We start from the raw sequence: 22,073 nt of genomic DNA, 5'->3' as shown, positions 1-22,073 counted from the left end.
CTGCGGCAGAGATGTGTATAGTGGCAGAGGAGTGGTATATAGTGGCAGGGGATGGTGTGTAGTTGCAGCCGCGTGGTGTACAGTGGCAGGGGAGTGATTTATAGTGGCAAAGGAGTCGTGTATAGTGGAAGGGGATGTTGTATAGTGGCAAATGAATGGCATTGTAGCAGAGAAGTGGTGTATAGTGGCAGGTGAATGGTGTTTAGTGCAAGAGGTCAGATGTAGTGGCAGGTGAGTGGTGTATATTAGAAGCGGGTGATGTGAAGAGGCAGGGGTTGGTATATAAGGGCAAGGGAAGTGTGAATAGTGTCAGATGAGTGGTGTATAGTGGTATGGGATTGGTGTATAATGGCAGGGTAGTGCTGTATTGTTGCATGTTATAGTGTATTGTGTCAGGGGAGTGGTGTATAGTAGCAAGGAAGTGGTGGATAGTGTCAGGGGAGTGATGGATAGTGACAGGGGAGTGGTGTAGTGACAGGGGAGTGATGTTCAATGCCAAGAGAATGGTGTACAATGGCAGGGGAGTGGGACGCAGTGGTAGAAAGGTGAAGTACGGTGGGAGGGCAGTGGTGTATTGTGGCAGGGCATTGGTTTGGAGTGGCAGGGGTTGGTGTATAGTGGCAGGTGGTTGGTATAGTATCAGGTGAGTGTTGTTTAGTGGCAGGAGAGTGTTGTAGGTAAGGGAATGGTGTGTTGACAGAGGATTGGTGTATACGGGTAGGGGAGTGGTGTGTTGGCAGGGGAGTGGTGTGTTGGGAGGGGAGTGGTGTACATTGGCAAAGGAATGGTATAAGTGGCATGGGTGGTGTACTGTTACGAGGGAACTGTGTACAGAGCTATGGTAGATGTGTATATTGGCATGGGAGTAGAGTACAGTGGCTTCGGAGTACTGTACAGTGGCATGGGAGCTGTGTATAGTGGCAGGGGAGTGGTGTGCAGCGGCAGTGGAGAGAGAGAGAGAGAGAGAGAGAGAGAGAGAGAGAGAGAGAGAGAGAGAGAGAGAGAGAGAGAGAGAGATGTATTATGATAGTGTCGGTGTTTACTGTGAGTGAGAGTACTGTGGTATGTGGCAAGAATGTTTGGTAGTTTTGCTGTTCTTGATATGTTGCGTTAGGTAAAGTTGAGAAGTTCTGGTGGGGATTGTCCTTGTACTGCTGCAGGGAAGTGTTGATGAGGCAGGGAGTGTTGGTGTGCCGTGGCTGGCAGTGTTAGTGTTGTGGTAGGGACTGTTGGTATGTTGTGGTAGGGATTATTGGTGTGTTGTGGTAGGGATTGTTGGTGTATCGTGGTGGGAAGTGTTGATATGTTGTGGTAGGGATTGTTGGTGTGTTGTGGTGGGAGGTGTTGGTGTGTTGTAGTAGGGATTGTTGGTGTGTCGTGGTGGGAAGTGTTGGTGTCTTTTGGTAGGGATTGTTGGTGTGTTGTGGTGGGAAGTCAGTGTGTTATAGTAGGGATTGTTGGTGTGTTGTGGTAGGGAATGTTGGTGAGTTGTGGTGGGAAGTCAGTGTGTTATAGTTGGGATTGTTGGTGTGTTGTGGTGGGAAGTCAGTGTGTTATAGTAGGGATTGTTGATGTGTTGTGGTAGGGAATGTTGGTGGGTTGTGGTGGGAAGTGTTAGTGTGTTGTGGTACGGATTGTTGGTGTATAGTGGTGGGAAATGGTGTGTTGTGGTTGGAATTGTTGGTGTGTTTTGGTGGGACGTGCTGGTGTGTTGTGGTAGGGATTGTTGGTGTGTTGTAGGGATTGTTGGTGTATAGTGGTGGGAAATGTTGGTGTGTTGTGGTAAGGATTGGTGTGTTGTGGTAGGGATTGTTGGTGTGTTGTGGTAGGGATTGTTGGTGTGTCATGGTGGGGAGTATTGGTATGATGTGATAGGGATTGTTAGTGTGTTGTGGTAGGGATTGTTGGTGTGTCATGGTAGGGAGTATTGGTGTGATGTGGTAGGGATTGTTAGTGTGTTGTGGTCGGGATTGTTGGTGTCATGGTAGGGAGTATTGGTGTGATGTGGTAGGGATTGTTAGTGTGTCGTGTTAGTGTGTTGTAGTAGGGATTGTTGGTGTGTCGTGTTAGTGTGTTGTGGTAGGGAGTGTGTTGTGGTAGGGAATGTTGGTGTGTTGTGGTAGGGATTGTTGGTGTTTTGTGGTAAGTGTTGGTGTGTTTTGGCAGGGAGTATTGGTGTGATGTGGTAGGGATTGTGTGTTGTGATAGGTATTGTTGGTGTGTTTTGGTAGGGATTGTTGGTGTCATGGTAGGGAGTGTTGGTGTGATGTGGTAGGGATTGTGTGTTGTGATAGATATTGTTGGTGTGTTTTGGTAGGGATTGTTGGTGTGTCATGGTAGGGATTGTTGTTTTTTGTGGTAAGGATTGTTGGTGTGTTGTGGTAGGGATTGTTGATGTGTTATAGTAGGAAGTATTGGTGTGTGTGGTAGAGAATGATGTTGTGGTAGGGAGTGTTGGTATGTTGTGGTAGGGAATGTTGGTGTGTTGTGGTAAGGAGTGTTGGTGTCTTGTGGTAGGGATTGTTGGTGTGTTGTGGTAGGGAGTGTTGGTGTGCTGTAGGGATTGTTGGTATGTTGTGGTAGGGAGTGTTGGTGTCTTGTGGTAGGGAGTGTTGGTGTCTTGTGGTAGGGATTGTTTTTTGTCTTATGGTTGGGATTGTTGGTGTTTTGTGGTAGCACTGTTGGTGTGTCGTGGTAGGGACTGTTAGTGTGGTTTGGTTGGGATTGTTTGTGTGTCTTGGTAATGATTGTTGATGTGGTGTGGCAGGGAGTGTTGGTGTGGTGTGGTAAAAATTGTTGGTGTGTTGTGTTAGGTAGCGTTGGTGTTATAGCAGGGAGTGTTGGTGGGTTAGAGCGTGAAGTTGTAGTGTGTTGTGGTTGGGAGTGGTGGTGGTGGTGGTGGTGGTTGTATACTGTATCAGGTGTGTGGTAATGGGTTGTGGCAGGGCAGTAGTTTCACGTACCCTGAGAGTGGTGCGACGTAGCAGGGGAATGGTGGGGTAATACAGAAGGAGAGTGGTGGTGAAATATACTAGGGGAGTAGTGGTGTAATACAGAAGGGGAGTGGTGGTGTAATACAGCAGGGGAATGGTGGTGTAATACAGCAGGGGAGTAGTGGTGTAATACAGCAGGGGAGTGGTGGTGTAATACAGCAGGGGAATGGTGGTGTAATACAGCAGGGGAGTAGTGGTGTAATACAGCAGGGGAATGGTGGTGTAATACAGCAGGGGAGTAGTGGTGTAATACAGAAGGAGAGTGGTGGTGTAATACAGCAGGGGAGTAGTGGTGTAATACAGCAGGGGAGTAGTGGTGTAATACAGCAGGGGAATGGTGGTGTAATACAGCAGGGGAGTAGTGGTGTAATACAGCAGGGGAGTGGTGGTGTAATACAGCAGGGGAGTGGTGGTGTAATACAGCAGGGGAGTGGTGGTGTAATACAGCAGGGGAGTAGTGGTGTAATACAGCAGGGGAGTAGTGGTGTAATACAGCAGGGGAATGGTGGTGTAATACAGCAGGGGAGTAGTGGTGTAATACAGAAGGAGAGTGGTGGTGTAATACAGCAGGGGAGTAGTGGTGTAATACAGCAGGGGAGTAGTGGTGTAATACAGCAGGGGAATGGTGGTGTAATACAGCAGGGGAGTAGTGGTGTAATACAGCAGGGGAGTGGTGGTGTAATACAGCAGGGGAATGGTGGTGTAATACAGCAGGGGAGTAGTGGTGTAATACAGAAGGGGAGTGGTGGTGTAATACAGCAGGGGAATGGTGGTGTAATACAGCAGGGGAGTAGTGGTGTAATACAGAAGGAGAGTGGTGGTGAAATATACTAGGGGAGTAGTGGTGTAATACAGAAGGGGAGTGGTGGTGTAATACAGCAGGGGAATGGTGGTGTAATACAGAAGGAGAGTGGTGGTGAAATATACTAGGGGAGTAGTGGTGTAATACAGAAGGGGAGTGGTGGTGTAATACAGCAGGGGAGTAGTGGTGTAATACAGAAGGGGATTGGTGGTATAATACAGCAGGGGAGTAGTGGTGTAATACAGCTGGGGAGTGGTGGTGTAATACAGGAGAGTGGTGGTGTAATACAGCAGGGGAGTGGTGGTGTAATACAGAAGGAGAGTGGTGGTGAAATATACTAGGGGAGTAGTGGTGTAATACAGAAGGGGAGTGGTGGTGTAATACAGCAGGGGAGTAGTGGTGTAATACAGCAGGGGAGTGGTGGTGTCATACAGCAGGGGAGTGGTGGTGTAATACAGCAGGGGAGTGGTGGTGTAACACAGAAGGGGAATGGTGGTGTAATACAGAAGGAGAGTGGTTGTGAAATATACTAGGGGAGTAGTGGTGTAATACAGAAGGGGAGTGGTGGTGTAATACAGCAGGGGAGTAGTGGTGTAATACAGCAGGGGAGTGGTGGTGTAATACAGCAGGGGAGTGGTGGTGTAATACAGCAGGGGAGTGGTGGTGTAATACAGGAGAGTGGTGGTGTAATACAGCAGGGGAGTGGTGGTGTAATACAGCAGGGGAGTAGTGGTGTAATACAGAAAGGGAGTGGTGGTGTAATACAGCAGGGGAGTGGTGGTGTAATACAGGAGAGTGGTGGTGTAATACAGCAGGGGAGTGGTGGTGTAACACAGAAGGGGAGTGGTGGTGTAATACAGCAGGGGAGTGGTGGTGTAATACAGCAGGGGAGTGGTGGTGTAATACAGCAGGGGAGTGGTGGTGTAATACAGAAGGGGATTGGTGGTGTAATACAGCAGGGGAGTGGTAGTGTAATACAGCAGGGGAGTGGTGATGTAATACAGCAGGGGAGTGGTAGTGTAATACAGCAGGGGAGTGGTGGTGTAATACAGAAGGGGAGTGGTAGTGTAATACAGCAGAGGAGTGGTGGTGTAATACAGAAGGAGAGTGGTGGTGAAATATACTAGGGGAGTAGTGGTGTAATACAGAAGGGGATTGGTGGTGTAATACAGCAGGGGAGTGGTGGTGTAATACAGAAGGGGATTGGTGGTGTAATACTGCAGGGGAGTGGTGGTGTAATACACTAGGGGAGTGGTGGTGTAATACAGTAGGGGAGTGGTGGTGTAATACAGAAGGGGAGTGGTGGAATAATACAGCCCCTGTTATATCGCATGACGGAGTAGTTTAGTACAGCGGTTGAATGATACAGTAGGGATGTTGATGTAGAATGTATATGAGATGTATGAAAATAGATGCAAAACGAGATTACCACTAGACAGGGAAGTAGTAACTGTGTGACCTGGTGGAGTAATGGATTGGTCATATGTCATGGTAATGATTGTCTGGTGGTCCCGTGTCTTAAATGACGCGAGGTAGGGCCTAGGACTGGTGGGTGTGTGGTGAGTGTGTGAGGTATTAGTAGTAGAAGGGTGAGTGTGTGACATGGTAGGTGAGTGTGTGGCATGTTAGGTGAGTGTGTGGCATGGTAGGTGAGTGTGTGAGGTAGTAGTAGTAGAAGGGTGAGTGTGTGACATGGTAGGTGAGTGTGTGGCATGTTAGGTGAGTGTGTGGCATGGTAGGTGAGTGTGTGAGGTATTAGTAGTATAAGGGTGAGTGTGTGACATGGTAGGTGAGTGTGTGGCATGTTAGGTGAGTGTGTGGCATGGTAGGTGAGTGTGTGAGGTAGTAGTAGTAGAAGGGTGAGTGTGTGACATGGTAGGTGAGTGTGTGGCATGTTAGGTGAGTGTGTGGCATGGTAGGTGAGTGTGTGAGGTAGTAGTAGTAGAAGGGTGAGTGTGTGACATGGTAGGTGAGTGTGTGGCATGTTAGGTGAGTGTGTGGCATGGTAGGTGAGTGTGTGAGGTAGTAGTAGTAGAAGGGTGAGTGTGTGACATGGTAGGTGAGTGTGTGGCATGTTAGGTGAGTGTGTGGCATGGTAGGTGAGTGTGTGAGGTAGTAGTAGTAGAAGGATGAGTGTGTGACATGGTAGGTGAGTGTGTGGCATGGTAGGTGAGTGTGTGAGGTAGTAGTAGTAGAAGGGTGAGTGTGTAACATGGTAGGTGAGTGTATGGCATGGTAGTTGAGTGTTTGATATGGTAGGTGAGTGTGTGACATGGTAGGTGAGTGTCTGGTATGGTAGGTGAGTGTGTGGCATGGTAGGTGAGTGTGTGACATGGTAGGTGAGTGTGTGGTATGGTAGGTGAGTGTGTGGTATCGTAGGTGAGTGTGCGGCATGGTAGGTGAGTGTGTGGTATGGTAGGTGAGTGTGTAACATGGTAGGTGAGTGTGGCATGGTAGGTGAGTATGTGGTATGGTAGGTGAGTGTGTGGCATGGTAGGTGGGTGTGTGGCATGGTAAGTGGGTGTGTGGCATGGTAGGTGAGTGTGTGACATGGTAGGTGAATGCGTGACATGATTAGTGTGTGACGTGGTAATTAAAGTGTGCGACATGATAGACGAGTTTGTGACATGGTAGGTAAAGTGTGTGGCACGGTAGGTGAGTGTGTGACATGGTAGGTAAAGTGTGTGACTTGGTAGGTGAGTGTGTGACATGGTTGGTGAGTGTGTGACATGGTAGGTAAAGTGTGTGACATGGTAGGTGAGCGTGTGACATGGTTGGTGAGTGTATGATATGGTAGGTAAGGTGTGTGACATGGTAGGTGAGTGTGTGACATGGTAGGTGAGTGTGTGACATGGTAGGTAAAGTGTGTGACATGGTAGGTGAGTGTGTGACATGGTTGGCGAATGTGTGACATGATAGGTGAGTGTGTGACTTGGTAGGTGTGTGTGACTTTGTAGGTGAGTGTGTGACTTGGTAGGTGTGCGTGACTTTGTAGGGGAGTGTGTGACATGGTAGGTGTGTGTTACTTGATAGGTGAGTGTGTTACTTGGTAGGTGAGTGTGTTACTTGGTAGGTGAAGTGTGTTCTTGGTGAAGAGGGAATGGTGGTGTGCGGTGGCCGGGGAGTCGGGAGATGCGCCTTGTGGCAGGGGAACACTCCCTACATACCACTGGACTCACTTCATTCTACTCATGACCAGTTTCATTATTGATCATGTGCTCATTCTTACCATCATTATTGATCATGTGCTCATTCTTACCATCATTATTGATCATGTGCTCATTCTTACCATCATTATTGATCATGTGCTCATTCTTACCATCATCATCTTACAAATATGTGGATTGTCGTATATAGAAGAGGATTCATTGTTGATATATTTGATATATTTCGGTCACATCGTTTTCAGGTTAGGGACCATATGATAGCTAGTTTTATTTTAAACAATCATCTGTCCTTTACTTAGCTTAGGTTCTTGGTAGATTTTCTGGGATGATTCTTACGATTTTACTTGCGTGGGTAAAAACAGCCATAGAAATTCCCGTGACCAAGATAACATGTTATCTCTTATCTGTAAGATTAATGAAAAAAAATGAAGTATTTCTGTTGATCTCGAGAAGGGCCTTGCCTTGTGTCCACATCGCTGGTTCATACCTCCACACTTTGGCAAGACTCACGTCACAGATGTGGTATCTGTGATGTAGAATGTTAACTGTTTATGATTTGATGATGAGGCTTCCTATCCTTGCTGCTACACATCCATATACGAGGATAGAAGTGATGGGTATGGAGGGGTGGTTGTGGGGACATATATGGGGATAGGGGGATGGTTATGGAAACGTATGTAAGGATAGGAGTGGTGGTTTTTGAGAATATATAAGGATAAGAGTGGTGGCAATAGAAATGTATATTAGGGTAGGAATAGTGGTTATTTAGAAATGTGTGAGGATAGGAGTGGTAGTGATGGAAATAAACATAAGGATAGAAGGGATGGTTATGGAAACATAAGGATAGAAGGGATGGTTATGGAAACATAAGGATAGAAGGGATGGTTATGGATACATAAGGACAGGTGTGGTGGTGATGGAAACATATAACAATAGGAGCGGTAGATATGGAGACATATATAGCAATGATTCAACCTCTGAGATGAAATACACTGTAGAGTTCTCCATATGATAGTCTTTTGTTTGAGTGAATACATTGATTAACATCGCCTGTGCTATTGGATCTACAGTTGATTAACATTGTCTGTTTGATTAAAAGTCCGGGCTTACTCTGTGATGTCTGTCAGTCAGTAGAATGCAGACAGTAATCTTTGTCTCGTTCTAAGCTAGTGGTTCACATGAATTTGGCCAGTTTTGTTTTCCGGTGACTTGGTAGGTGTTGGGAGCAACCACAGATACAGCGTACAACTCATCCATATTGCTTTTTCTTCTATTACGATAGATAACGAATGGAAACCATGAAGCCTATGTTATATAATCAGTGTTAGGACCCTAACTGATGCTGTCTGCAGTTTAAACTATCCAGTTTTTGATTATTCTAAGATATTTTTAGGCTATCGTTTTTTGATATTTTTTCTCTAAATATTTTGAAGTTAATTTTAGATTTTTTACTTCCTTAACGAGGAGTTTGCTTACCTTTACTGTGAATATGATATAATTTGTAACATAACCAGATTTACTGGTTATCCCATGATTCATTCTGTTGGTTTTTCTAAGTTTTATTAGATTTACAGTTCGTTGATATATCCCTCGTGGGTCCTTAATTATTATCACAAAAAAATTTATGATTACGTTTTTCCCCTTAAGCAGCAAACAGATTACAGTGTAATTACATTTTCCCCTTAAGAGCAAATTACAGTACAGTTACATTTCCCCATAAGAATAAATTACAGTATAATTACATTTTCCCCTTAAGAGCAAATTACAGTACAATAGCATTTTCTCCTTAAGAGCAAATAACAGTACAATTACACATTCCCTTAAGGGCAAATTACGGTACAATTACATTTTCCCCTTAAGAGCAAGTTACAGTATAATTACATTTCCCCTTAATAGCAAATAACAGTACAATTACATTTTCCCCTTTAGAGCAAATCACAGTATGATTACGTTCTCTCCTTAAGAGCAAATTACAGTATAATTACATTTTCCCATTAAGAGCAAATTACAGTAGAATTACATTTTACCTTAAGAGCTAATAACAGTACAATTACATTTTCCCCTTAAGAGCATAGTACAGTATGATTACATTTTCCCCTTAAGAGCAAATATCAGTATGATTGTATTATCCCCTTAAGAGCAAATTACAGTACAGTTACATTTCGCCTTAAGATCAGATTACAGTACAATTACATTTACCCCTTAAGAGCAAATTACGGTATGATTTTTACATTTTCCCCTTAAGAGCAAATTACGGTATGATTTTTACATTTTCCCCTTAAGAGCAAATTACAGTATGAATACATTTTCCCCTTAAGAGCAAGTTATAGTATGATTACATTTTCCCATTAATAGCAAATTATAGTATGATTACATTTTCCCCTGAGGAGAAAATTACAGTATGATTAAATTTTCCCCTTAAGAGCAAATTACAGTATGATTACATTTTCCCTTTAAGAGCAAATTACAGTATGATTACATTTTCCCCTTAAGAGCAAATTACAGTATGATTACATTTTTCCCTTAAGAGCAAATTACAATATGATTACATTTTTCCCTTAAGAGCAAATTACAGTATGATTACATTTCCCCTGAAGAGAAAATTACAGTATGATTACATTTTCCCCTTAAGAGCAAATTACAGTATGATTACATTTTCCCCTTAAGAGCAAATTACAGTATGATTACATTTTCCCCTTAAGAGCTTAATATTCATTTGTCTTTTTTGGGCTATAGCATTTGGACGATGAGTTATGTGCTTTGTGTTCAACCTATTTAGGATTAATTTTTTTCTTAAAGATTGACATGTGTGAGTGTGTATTGGTGTTCTATCTGCATGTATGTAGGAGTGACGTAATAGATTGGCTTGAATTAATGTAGATTGAGAGCATACTTCAATGATGCAGCCTTGTAGGGGTAGAGTCCTCTACGCGTATAACCCACAGTTAATTCTTGTAACAAACTATCATTGACATCACTAATTACTAAAAAGTATGATAGTAAAAGATGATAGAAGATATCAACATTAAGTAATCAAAATAGGCAAAATGTAATTAGTAAAAGTCTTTGTCTACTAGAAACCATTTTTATTCCGTTGGGTTTCTTAAGATGGTTTCATACAGTAGGGATACAGTCAGTGTGTATTTTTGGGGCGAGTGCTGTAGTGAGTGACGTTACAGTTTAGTTTGATCATTTCTCCTGTATATGGACAGTTATGAGACTATGAGAAGCTTTATGATCTCTTTTTTTATTATTTATTTCAGTGAACATAACTCACAAAAGTAACTTTACTGTTTACTGATCAGTAGATCTGCATGATTCTGAGAGACGACTTGTTTTGACCGATCGCATGTATGTGTACATAACATCCACGACTACATATGTATGTATACATAATATCCACGACTACATATGTATGTACACATGACATCCACGACTACATATGTATGTATACATTTATCCACGACTACATATGTATGTATACATGACATCCACGACTACATATGTATGTATACATAATATCCACGACTACATATATATGTATACATAATATCCACGACTACATATGTATGTATACATGACATCCACGACTACATATGTATGTATACATAATATCCACGACTACATATGTATGTTTACACGACATCCTCGACTACATATGTATGTATACATAATATCCACGACTATATATGTATGTATACATAATATCCACGACGACATATGTATGTATGCATAATATCCACGACGGCATGAGTGTATGCATAATATCCACGGCTGCATGTATGTATGCATAATATCCATGATTACATATATGCATGCATAATACCCACGATTACACGTATGTTGCTTCAATATCCAACACGATATGTTATGCATGCATGATATCTATTATTGCATGTATGCATGCATGCATGATATCCTTGAGTGCATGTATACATGCATGATATTCACGAGTGCATGTGTGCATGCATAATATTCACATTTCTCTATGCTTCATTTTCATTGCAGACCGTATGTTACCGCTGCTTTGAGCATGTTTACTCTGCATTTTTGTGTAAATGTAGAACAATAGTATTTGATATATGTTTAATACCTGTATGTTTATGATTTTTTTATTAATCAATCCTTCTTTATCCCATTTGTTCCAAGACGTGTTTAGCATTGTGTTGATAGACATTCATGATCCTCGTATGTTCTTGATTCTGAGGCCGTGTTGCTTTGTGCTTCAGTTATCCATTAATGCCCAATGATCTTTATTATTTTTATCATTATTGGTAATTTCGTTCACACAGACCTATGTTGAATGCCAGCCACTATCTACCTCCTCAGTGTATTAACTCTTCGCTGGTTAATACCGTTCTTACGATAGTTTGCACTTCTGGATCTCCTTGACTCCCGTCCTCTGCTAATGTCCTATAGATTCCAATTCCCCTTGCACACCAGTATGCAGATATTTTGTTTTCTTTTTTACATGCTCTCCTCGAATTTAAGTTTGATAGTCCCTGAATTGTTTTTTCTTTTTTTTTTTTTTTTTTGGTAATCTACCCCAGAGAGAGAAAATGTTTACATACCCAGCATCTTTACTAGCTCCACAACCCATTTTTTGATGTCATCCCTCCCTATGCCAGCTTTAGAAGGGTACGTAAGCTTGGCAGCTTCCAGACCCTCTGCCAATAACCCTCCTATACCGCACACAGGACTTGATCTCGACAACGGGATAGACTCCAATCTGGGTGATGACTCGGATTCCTTGGGCAACTCCAAGGGGAAGACTTCGATCACTACTCCTCCAGCGAAGGAAAAGCGGAAACCTTTCTTTAAGAAACAGGAGAACATCCCACCCTACGATGTCGTGCCTTCAATGCGTCCACTAGTCCTCGTTGGCCCTTCCCTTAAAGGGTACGAGGTGACGGACATGATGCAAAAGGCGCTTTTTGATTATGTTAAGCACAGATTTGAGGGAAAGTAAGTATGATGCATCACAGGTTATTACTACTACAAGTATTGTTTTTTTGTTGTTGTTGTTGTTGTTTGCAGGAGAGTTCAGTGGACGTCGTACAGGTAGCGACGCTAATAAGCTTGTCCTTAAATCTATTCATTCTTGTATTCTGTATCAGTTTCATTTCCAGGGAAAACCTCGGCGAACTTTTCTCAGCGGTCACTCCTCAACGTTCACAATCATGAAAACAAAAGCATATACCTGTATATACAGTATGCCATGCAGTTATAACTTACACATATACCTGTATATACAGTATGCCATGCAGTTATAACTTACACATATACCTGTATATACAGTATGCCATGCAGTTATAACTTACACATATACCTGTATATACAGTATGCCATGCAGTTATAACTTACACATATACCTGTATATACAGTATGCCATGCAGTTATAACTTACACATATACTTGTATATACAGTATGCCATGCAGTTATAACTTACACATATACCAGTATATACCGTATGCCATGCAGTTATAACTTACACATATACCTGTATATACAGTATGCCATGCAGTTATAATTTACACATATACCTGTATATACAGTATGCCATGCAGTTATAAGTTACACATATACCTGTATATACAGTATGCCATGCAGTTATAACTTACACATATACCTGTATATACAGTATGCCATGCAGTTATAACTTACACATATACCTGTATATACAGTATGCCATGCAGTTATAACTTACACATATACCTGTATATACAGTATGCCATGCAGTTATAACTTACACATATACCTGTATATACAGTATGCCATGCAGTTATAACTTACACATATACCAGTATATACCGTATGCCATGCAGTTATAACTTACACATATACCTGTATATACAGTATGCCATGCAGTTATAACTTACACATATACCTGTATATACAGTATGCCATGCAGTTATAACTTACACATATACCTGTATATACCGTATGCCATGCAGTTATAACTTACACATATACCTGTATATACAGTATGCCATGCAGTTATAACTTACACATATACCTGTATATACAGTATGCCATGCAGTTATAACTTACACATATACCTGTATATACAGTATGCCATGCAGTTATAACTTACACATATACCTGTATATACAGTATGCCACGCAGTCATAACTTACACATATACCTGTATATACAGTATGCCATGCAGTTATAACTTACACATATACCTGTATATACAGTATGCCATGCAGTTATAACTTACACATAAACCTGTATATACAGTATGCCATGCAGTTATAACTTACACATATACCTGTATATACAGTATGCCGTGCAGTTATAACTTACACATATACCTGTATATACAGTATGCCATGCAGTTATAACTTACACATATACCTGTATATACAGTATGCCATGCAGTTATAACTTACACATATACCTGTATATACAGTATGCCATGCAGTTATAACTTACACATATACCTGTATATACAGTATGCCATGCAGTTATAACTTACACATATACCTGTATGTACAGTATGCCACGGAGTCATAACTTACACATATACCTGTATATACAGTATGCCATGCAGTTATAACTTACACATATACCTGTATATACAGTATGCCATGCAGTTATAACTTACACATAAACCTGTATATACAGTATGCCATGCAGTTATAACTTACACATATACCTGTATATACAGTATGCCATGCAGTTATAACTTACACATATACTTGTATATACAGTATGCCATGCAGTTATAACTTACACATATACCTGTATATACAGTATGCCATGCAGTTATAACTTACACATATACCTGTATATACAGTATGCCATGCAGTTATAACTTACACATATACCTTTATATACAGTATGCCATGCAGTTATAACTTACACACATACCTGTATATACAGTATGCCATGCAGTTATAACTTACACATATACCTGTATATACAGTATGTCATGCAGTTATAACTTACACATATACCTGTATATACAGTGCCATGCAGTTATAACTTACACATATACCTGTATATACAGTATGCCATGCAGTTATAACTTACACATATACCTGTATATACAGTATGCCATGCAGTTATAACTTACACATATACCTGTATATACAGTATGCCATGCAGTTATAACTTACACATATACCTGTATATACAGAATGCCATGCAGTTATAACTTACACATATACCTGTATATACAGTATGCCATGCAGTTATAACTTACACATATACCTGTATATACAGTATGCCATGCAGTTATAACTTACACATATACCTGTATATACAGTATGCCATGCAGTTATAACTTACACATATACCTGTATATACAGTATGCCATGCAGTTATAACTTACACATATACCTGTATATACAGTATGCCATGCAGTTATAACTTACACATATACCTGTATACAGTATGCCATGCCGTTATAACTTACACATATACCTGTATATACAGTATGCCATGCAGTTATAACTTACACATATACCTGTATACAGTATGCCATGCCGTTATAACTTACACATATACTTGTATATACAGTATGCCATGCAGTTATAACTTACACATATACCTGTATATACAGTATGCCATGCAGTTATAACTTACACATATACCTGTATATACAGTATGCCATGCAGTTATAACTTACACATATACCTGTATATACAGTATGCCATGCAGTTATAACTTACACATATACTTGTATATACAGTATGCCATGCAGTTATAACTTACACATATACCTGTATATACAGTATGCCATGCAGTTATAACTTACACATATACTTGTATATACAGTATGCCACGCAGTTATAACTTACTCATATACCTGTATATACAGTATGCCATGCAGTTATAACTTACACTTATACCTGTATATACAGTATGCCATGCAGTTATAACTTACACATATACCTGTATATACAGTATGCCATGCAGTTATAACTTACACATATACCTGTATATACCGTATGCCATGCAGTTATAACTTACACTTATACCTGTATATACAGTATGCCATGCAGTTATAACTTACACATATACCTGTATATACCGTATGCCATGCAGTTATAACTTACACATATACCTGTATATACAGTATGCCATGCAGTTATAACTAACACATATACCTGTATATACAGTATGCCATGCAGTTATAACTTACACATATACCTGTATATACAGTATGCCATGCAGTTATAACTTACACATATACCTGTATATACAGTATGCCATGCAATTATAACTTACACATATACCTGTATATACAGTATGCCATGCAGTTATAACTTACACATATACCTGTATATACAGTATGCCATGCAGTTATAACTTACACATATACCTGTATATACAGTATGCCATGCCGTTATAACTTACACATATACCTGTATATACAGTATGCCATGCCGTTATAACTTACACATATACCTGTATATACAGTATGCCATGCAGTTATAACTTACACATATACCTGTATATACAGCATGCCATGCGGTTATAACTTACGCATGTTCTAATTCCAATCGTTAATTACTTTTTTTTTTTTACACTTTTCCAGCTACATATCAAAATCGTTTGACATATCATCCCGTTATTGATGTTATTTCATCTACATAGCCAGTTCCATTTCTGTAAATCTGTGGTGGAGGCTATACAAAGTACTTGCATCCTGTAAGTTTTTTCTTTTTTTTAAGTTTCCGCTGCTATAACACCTTCTATTATTAAACTAATCATGAGTTTGAGGGCACTAAGTTATACAACTAAGTTGAATAATGTCAATCTTCAGTCATTCTTCAGTAAACATTAAGAAAAAAAATTCTCACCGTATTGAGTCTTCACTTCCCCACACATACATTCCTCACTACACAGATCTTGCCTGATTTTCCTGGCAGTCAGATATTTTTCAATGATAATTCCAATATTAAAATGTCCTGATTCTTCCGTGTCCCTTCACGTACTTTCAAAAACAAGTACTTCCATCTAGATGAAATGGTTTTATTTCCTTTTCACAATTAATCACCTTCACGTCATTCTGAAATGGTTGGTTGTACATTTTCTTTCCATTACTGTCTACTGCCAACATCATCAAAGCTGTTCGTGTCATATTGTTGGCCACACGATCGAAAACCTGAACATGTTCAGGTGTTCAAGATCATTCAAGGACCATACACTGCCACTGTCTATATGACCCTTTCTCTCAGATCCTGTGTGCTGAAACTTGTGCCAAGTTATCAGACTAACCCAACGGTTTCAGTACAGGTTCTAACCCTCTGCTTCCCTCTGTGTTGACAGTCACTACTGGCCTACCACTGCAGGATCTTCCATGTGTAGATTTCCTCAGATACAGCACCCGCTGCCACACACACACACACACACACACACACACACACACACATTAGATTTTGCTGTTACACGTACCACATTCTCTCTCTCTCTCTCTCTCTCTCTCTCTCTCTCTCTCTCTCTCTCTCTCTCTCTCTCTCTCTCTCTCTCTCTCTCCAAAACCCATACACCTTTTACACCAGTCTACCCTCTCAGTGTCTCAAGTCATGTCGCTTAGATGAATATATATTTATTATTATTTATTTCAAGCCATTTTCTCTACTCCATTATTTCATCCTTTACTGACTACACTCTTTGCATTGTCCTTGAATGACGCAAATGTGCCAAACAATAATTACTACTTCTAGTTATGCTGACATAGGCTCTGCTTTCTCCTCAGCAGAGTGTAACTGCTATGAACATTTCAGTAGTTGGCATCACCATGTATGATGTGTACCATTCTCATTCTCTCCTCTTTTCTCCCCTCAATACACGATTCCCGTATTTTCCCCTCGGAATATCTGTTTTCTCAACTGTTTTTTATCTTTGAAAATGTTCATCATATGATACGACACCTTTCTACCATATCGCATAATGAACATCTTTCTGTATCATGTTGTTTATCTTACTGCCATATTATATGATGTAGTTCACCATGCTACCATATATCATGTTCACCTTACTACCATATTGTATCATGCAGTACACCTTATAACAATACTATATCATGATGTTCACCTTACTACCATACTATATCATGTTGTTCACCTGACTGCCATACTGTATCATGTTGTTCACCTTACTGCCATACTGTATCATGTTGTTCACCTTACTGCCTTACTATATCATGTTGTTCGCCTCTGCCATACTGTATTATGTTGTTCACCTTACTGCCATACTATATCATGTTGTTCACCTTACTGCCATACTGTATTATGTTGTTCACCTTACTGCCATACTATATCATGTTGTTCACCTTACTGCCATACTGTATCATGTTGTTCACCTTACTGCCATACAATATTATGTTCACCTTACAGCCATACTGTATCATGTTGTTCACCCTTAGTGCCATACTGTATCATGTTGCTCACCTTAGTGCCATACTGTATCATGTTGTTCACCTTACTGCCATACTGTACCATGTTGTTCACCTTACTGCCATACTTATTATGTTCACCTTACTGCCATACTGTATCATGTTCATCTTACTGCCATTTTGTACCATGTTCACCTTACTGTCATGCTGTATCATGTTCACCTTACTGCCATACTGTATCATGTTGTTCACCTTACTGCCATACTATATCATGTTGTTCACCTTAGTGCCATACTGTATCATGTTCACCTTACTACCATACTGTATCATGTTGCTCACCTTAGTGTCATACTGTATCATATTGTTCACCTTACTGCCATACTGTATCATGTTGTTCACCTTACTGGCATATTTTACCATGTTGTTCACCTCACTGCCATACTGTATCATATTCACCTTACTGCCATACTGTATCATGTTTACCTTACTGCCATACTGTATCATGTTCACCTTACTGCCATACTTCGTCATGTTGTTCACCTTACTGGCATACTGTATCATGTTCACCTCTGCCATACTGTATCATGTTCACCTTACTGCCATATTGTATCATGTTGTTCACCTTAGAACCATGCTGTATCATGTTGTTCACCTTACTGGCATACTATATCATGTTGTTCACCTCACTGCTATACTGTATCATATTCACCTTATTGCCATACTGTATCATGTTTACCTTACTACCATACTGTATCATGTTCACCTTACTGCCATACTATATCATGTTGTTCACCTTACTGGCATACTATATCATGTTCACCTCTGCCATACTGTATCATGTTCACCTTACTGCCACACTGTATCATGTTCACCTTACTGCCATACTTTATCATGTTGTTCACCTTACTGCCGTATATACTGTATCATGTTGTTCACCTTACTGCCATACTGTATCATGTTTACCTTACTGCCATACTGTATCATGTTCATCTTACTGCCATAGTATATCATGTTGTTCACCTTACTGGCATACTATATCATGTTCACCTCTGCCATACTGTATCATGTTCATCTTACTGCCATACTGTATCATGTTGTTCACCTTACTGCCATACTGTATCATGTCCACCTTACTACCATGCTGTATCATGTTTATCTTACCACTATACTACATCATGATGTTCACCTTGCTGTATCATGTTCACCTTACTACCATACTGTATCATGTTTACCTTACTCCCATACTGTGTAATGTTGTTCACCTTACTGCAGTACTGTATCATGTTCACCTTACTACCATACTATATCATACTGTTTACCATATTGCCATACTCTATCATGTTCACCTTACTACCATACTATATCACGTTTTTCACCTTACTGCCATATTGTGTCATGTTCACCTTATTACCATACTGTATCATGTTGTTCACCTTACTGCCATACTGTATCATGTTCACCTTACTGCCATACTGTATCATGTTCACCTCTCTGCCATACTATATCATGTTCACCTTACTACCATACTGTATCATGTTGTTCACCTTACTGCCATACTTATCATGTTCTCCTTACTGCCATACTATATCATGTTGTTCACCTTACTACCATACTATATCGTGTTCACTTTACTGCCATACTGTATCATGTTCACCTTACTGCCATACTATATCATTCTTCACCTTACTCCCATATTATATTATGTTCACCTTACTGCCATACTGTATCATGTTCTTCACCTTACTCCCATATTATATCATGTTCACCATACTACCATACTGTATATTGTTCACCTTACTACTATACCATATCATGGTCACCTTACTATATAATGTTCACCTTATTACCATACTCTATCATATTCACCTTACTACCATACTGTATGATGTTCACCTTACTGCCATACTCCATCATGTTGTTCCCCTTATTACCATACTCTATCATGTACACCTTACTGTCATACTATATGTTGTTCACATTACTACCATACGATATCATGTTAACCTTATTACCATATTATATCATGTTCACCCTACTACCATACTGTATGATGTTCACCTTATTACCATACTATATCATGTTGTTCGCCTTACTAAATAATGTTCACCTTACTGCCATACTACCTTACTTCCGTATATGCCGTATCATGTTCAGCCGTTACCATTCTGTATCATGTTCACGTTACTACCATATTATATTATGTTGTTCACCTTACTACCATACTGTATCATGTTGTTCACCGTACTACCATACTGTATCTTGTCTTAACCTGAATGTCATACTTTATCATGTTGTTTACCTTACTACCATATTGTATCATGTTCACCTTACTACCATACTGTATCATGTTGTTCACCTTACTACCATACTGTATAATGTTCACCTTACTACCATACTGTATAATGTTCACCTTACTACCATACTGTATCACTTTGTTCACCTTACTAGCACTCTGCATAATGTTCACCGTACTACCATACTGTATCATGTTCACCTTACTGCCATACTGTATCATGTTGTTCACCTTACTACCATACTATATCATGTTCACCTTACTACCACTGTATTATGTTGTTCACCTCACTGACATACTGTTTCGTGTTGTTCACCTTACTACCATATTATATTATGTTACTCACCGTACTACCACTCTGTTATGTTGTTCACCTTACTGCCATACTGTATCATATTAATGTTACTACCATACTGTATCATATTCACCTTACTGCCATACTGTATCATGTTTTTCACGTTACTGCCATACTGTATCATGTTGTTCACCTTACTTCTATACTATATAATTTTGTTCACCTTACTACCATACTGTATCATGTTGTTCACCTTAATGCCATACTGTATCGTGTTCACCTCACTACCCTTCTATATCATGTTGTTCACCTTACTGCCATACTGTATCATGTTGTTCAACTTACTACTGCACTATATCATTTTGTTCACCTTACTGCCATACTGTATCATGTTGTTCACCGTAATGCCATACTGTATCATGTTCACCTTACTACCCTTCTATATCATTTTGTTCACCTTACTCTCATACTGTATCATGTTCACTATACTGCCATATTGTATCATGTTCACCTTATGCCATACTATATCATGCTGCTCACTTACTGCCATACTGTATCATGTTCACCTTACTACCATACTGTATCATGTTCACCCTGCTGCCATACTGTATCATGTTGTTCACCTTACTGCCATACTGTATCATGTTCATCTACTACCATACTATATAATGTTCACCTTACTACCATACTGTATCATGTTGTTCACCTTACTGCCATACTGCATCATGTTGTTCACCTTACTGCCATGCCATATCATGTTCACCTTACAACCATACTATATCATGTTCACTTTACTGCCATACTGTATCATGTTCACCTTACTAACATATGTTGTTCACCTTAGTGCCATACTGTGTCATGTTATTCACCTTTCTACCATACTATATCATGTTCACCTTACTGCCATATTGTATCATGTTGTTCACCTTACTACCATACTATATCATGTTGTTCACCTTACTACCATACTATATCATGTTGTTCACCTTACTACCATACTGTATCATGTTCTCCTTACTGCCATGCTATACCATGTTTACCTTACTACCATACTTATGTTCACCTTACTGCCATACTGTATCATGTTGTTCACCTTACTACCATACTGTATCATGTTGTTCACCTTACTGCCATACTGTATCATGTTCACCTTACCATCATACTATATCATGTTGTTCACCTTACTGCCATATTGTATCATGTTGTTCACCTTACTGCCATGCTGTATCATGTTAAAGTTATTACCATACTGTATCATGTTAAGTTTGCTGCCACACTTCTCCCCCAGTTCAACTACATAAAGAATGTGAGAATACAACATTTGAACATTAATAAACAAAGAAAAAATGGAAGAGTGATGTAAGATTGAGCTAAAGGTTGGTAGATGAGTTAAAAGGGGACGGAGTCTGTGTTTTTGACATGAGAATATATACCTGCAGGGAAAGCTGAAATGACAGAAGTTGAGAGTAAAGCAAATAGAATTTTCGAGGGCTATGTGGTTGTGTGAAGTGAATGTTTATTATAGAACTAGGAAGTTGCCAGATCCGTGCATGACAATGCATTTTTTTTTTTTTTTGGAGGGGGAGGGGGGACTTGCTAAAACCATATGTTATAGCTGACAGGATAGGAAACTGAAGTATAAGTATGATAAGTGATTTAGGGCTAAGCTTATGACAGCTCAGGCTAAGGAGAGAGCGAGTGGCTTGGGGTTAACATTAAAGGAAACTGGACGTCTTATGTCTCCACGAATGTTCCTTTAAATGTGTTGTCTTAGGTTGTCTGTTAGAAGTAAACCGAGGAAAAAAAAAAAACAGGAAATTAATAAGACATTTAAGATGTTCTTGATGCAGGAGTCATTCTAGTGATGAATGATATTGCTGAAGAACTGCAGACGAGAGTGAAGGAGTTCAGGACTTTGGTTTAAGAGAAGGAACCCAGACGTAAATGGTAAAAGTGAGGTGGCTTCGTCTGCGAGTAGAGATCTGGAATGTGTTATGATTCAGTGATAAGTGTACAGAGAGCGTCAGGAACGTCATGGGCTTGGAAATATGCTGAGGGCATATGTCAGAGTGGATGCCCAACACTGGAAATTGTTTTGAAAGCTCTTAGAAGAATTACAAGAAGTTGGGATAGTCAGACTAGTCTACGTACAGGTGTGGAAAAACTTGGAA

The 22,073-nt window shown here is 39.9% G+C and overlaps 1 protein-coding gene across 13 annotated transcripts in view; it reads left to right on the top strand.

Moving 5' to 3' along the window:
- The window catches only part of Ca-beta (Calcium channel protein beta subunit), a 421,355-nt gene that overhangs the window by 363,302 nt on the left and 35,980 nt on the right, over positions 1-22,073 (top strand). For 11 of the 13 annotated variants that reach the window (XR_011714097.1, XR_011714096.1, XR_011714099.1 and 8 more), the window contains one exon: positions 11,660-11,927. Coding sequence is in view for 9 of the 13 variants with exons in the window: in XM_071673770.1 (XP_071529871.1) it covers positions 11,660-11,927 (268 nt within the window). In the remaining 4 variants the exon portion in view is untranslated. The remainder of the gene's footprint in view (positions 1-11,659; positions 11,928-22,073) is intronic. The other 2 variants (XM_071673769.1, XM_071673765.1) reach the window with 1 other exon arrangement.

The sequence above is a fragment of the Panulirus ornatus genome, chromosome 19 (genome assembly GCF_036320965.1).
Source record: "Panulirus ornatus isolate Po-2019 chromosome 19, ASM3632096v1, whole genome shotgun sequence".
NCBI classification, from domain to species: domain Eukaryota; kingdom Metazoa; phylum Arthropoda; class Malacostraca; order Decapoda; family Palinuridae; genus Panulirus; species Panulirus ornatus.
The sequence above is the reverse complement of the archived record's forward strand: the minus strand, read 5'-3'. Positions and strand labels throughout refer to the sequence as shown.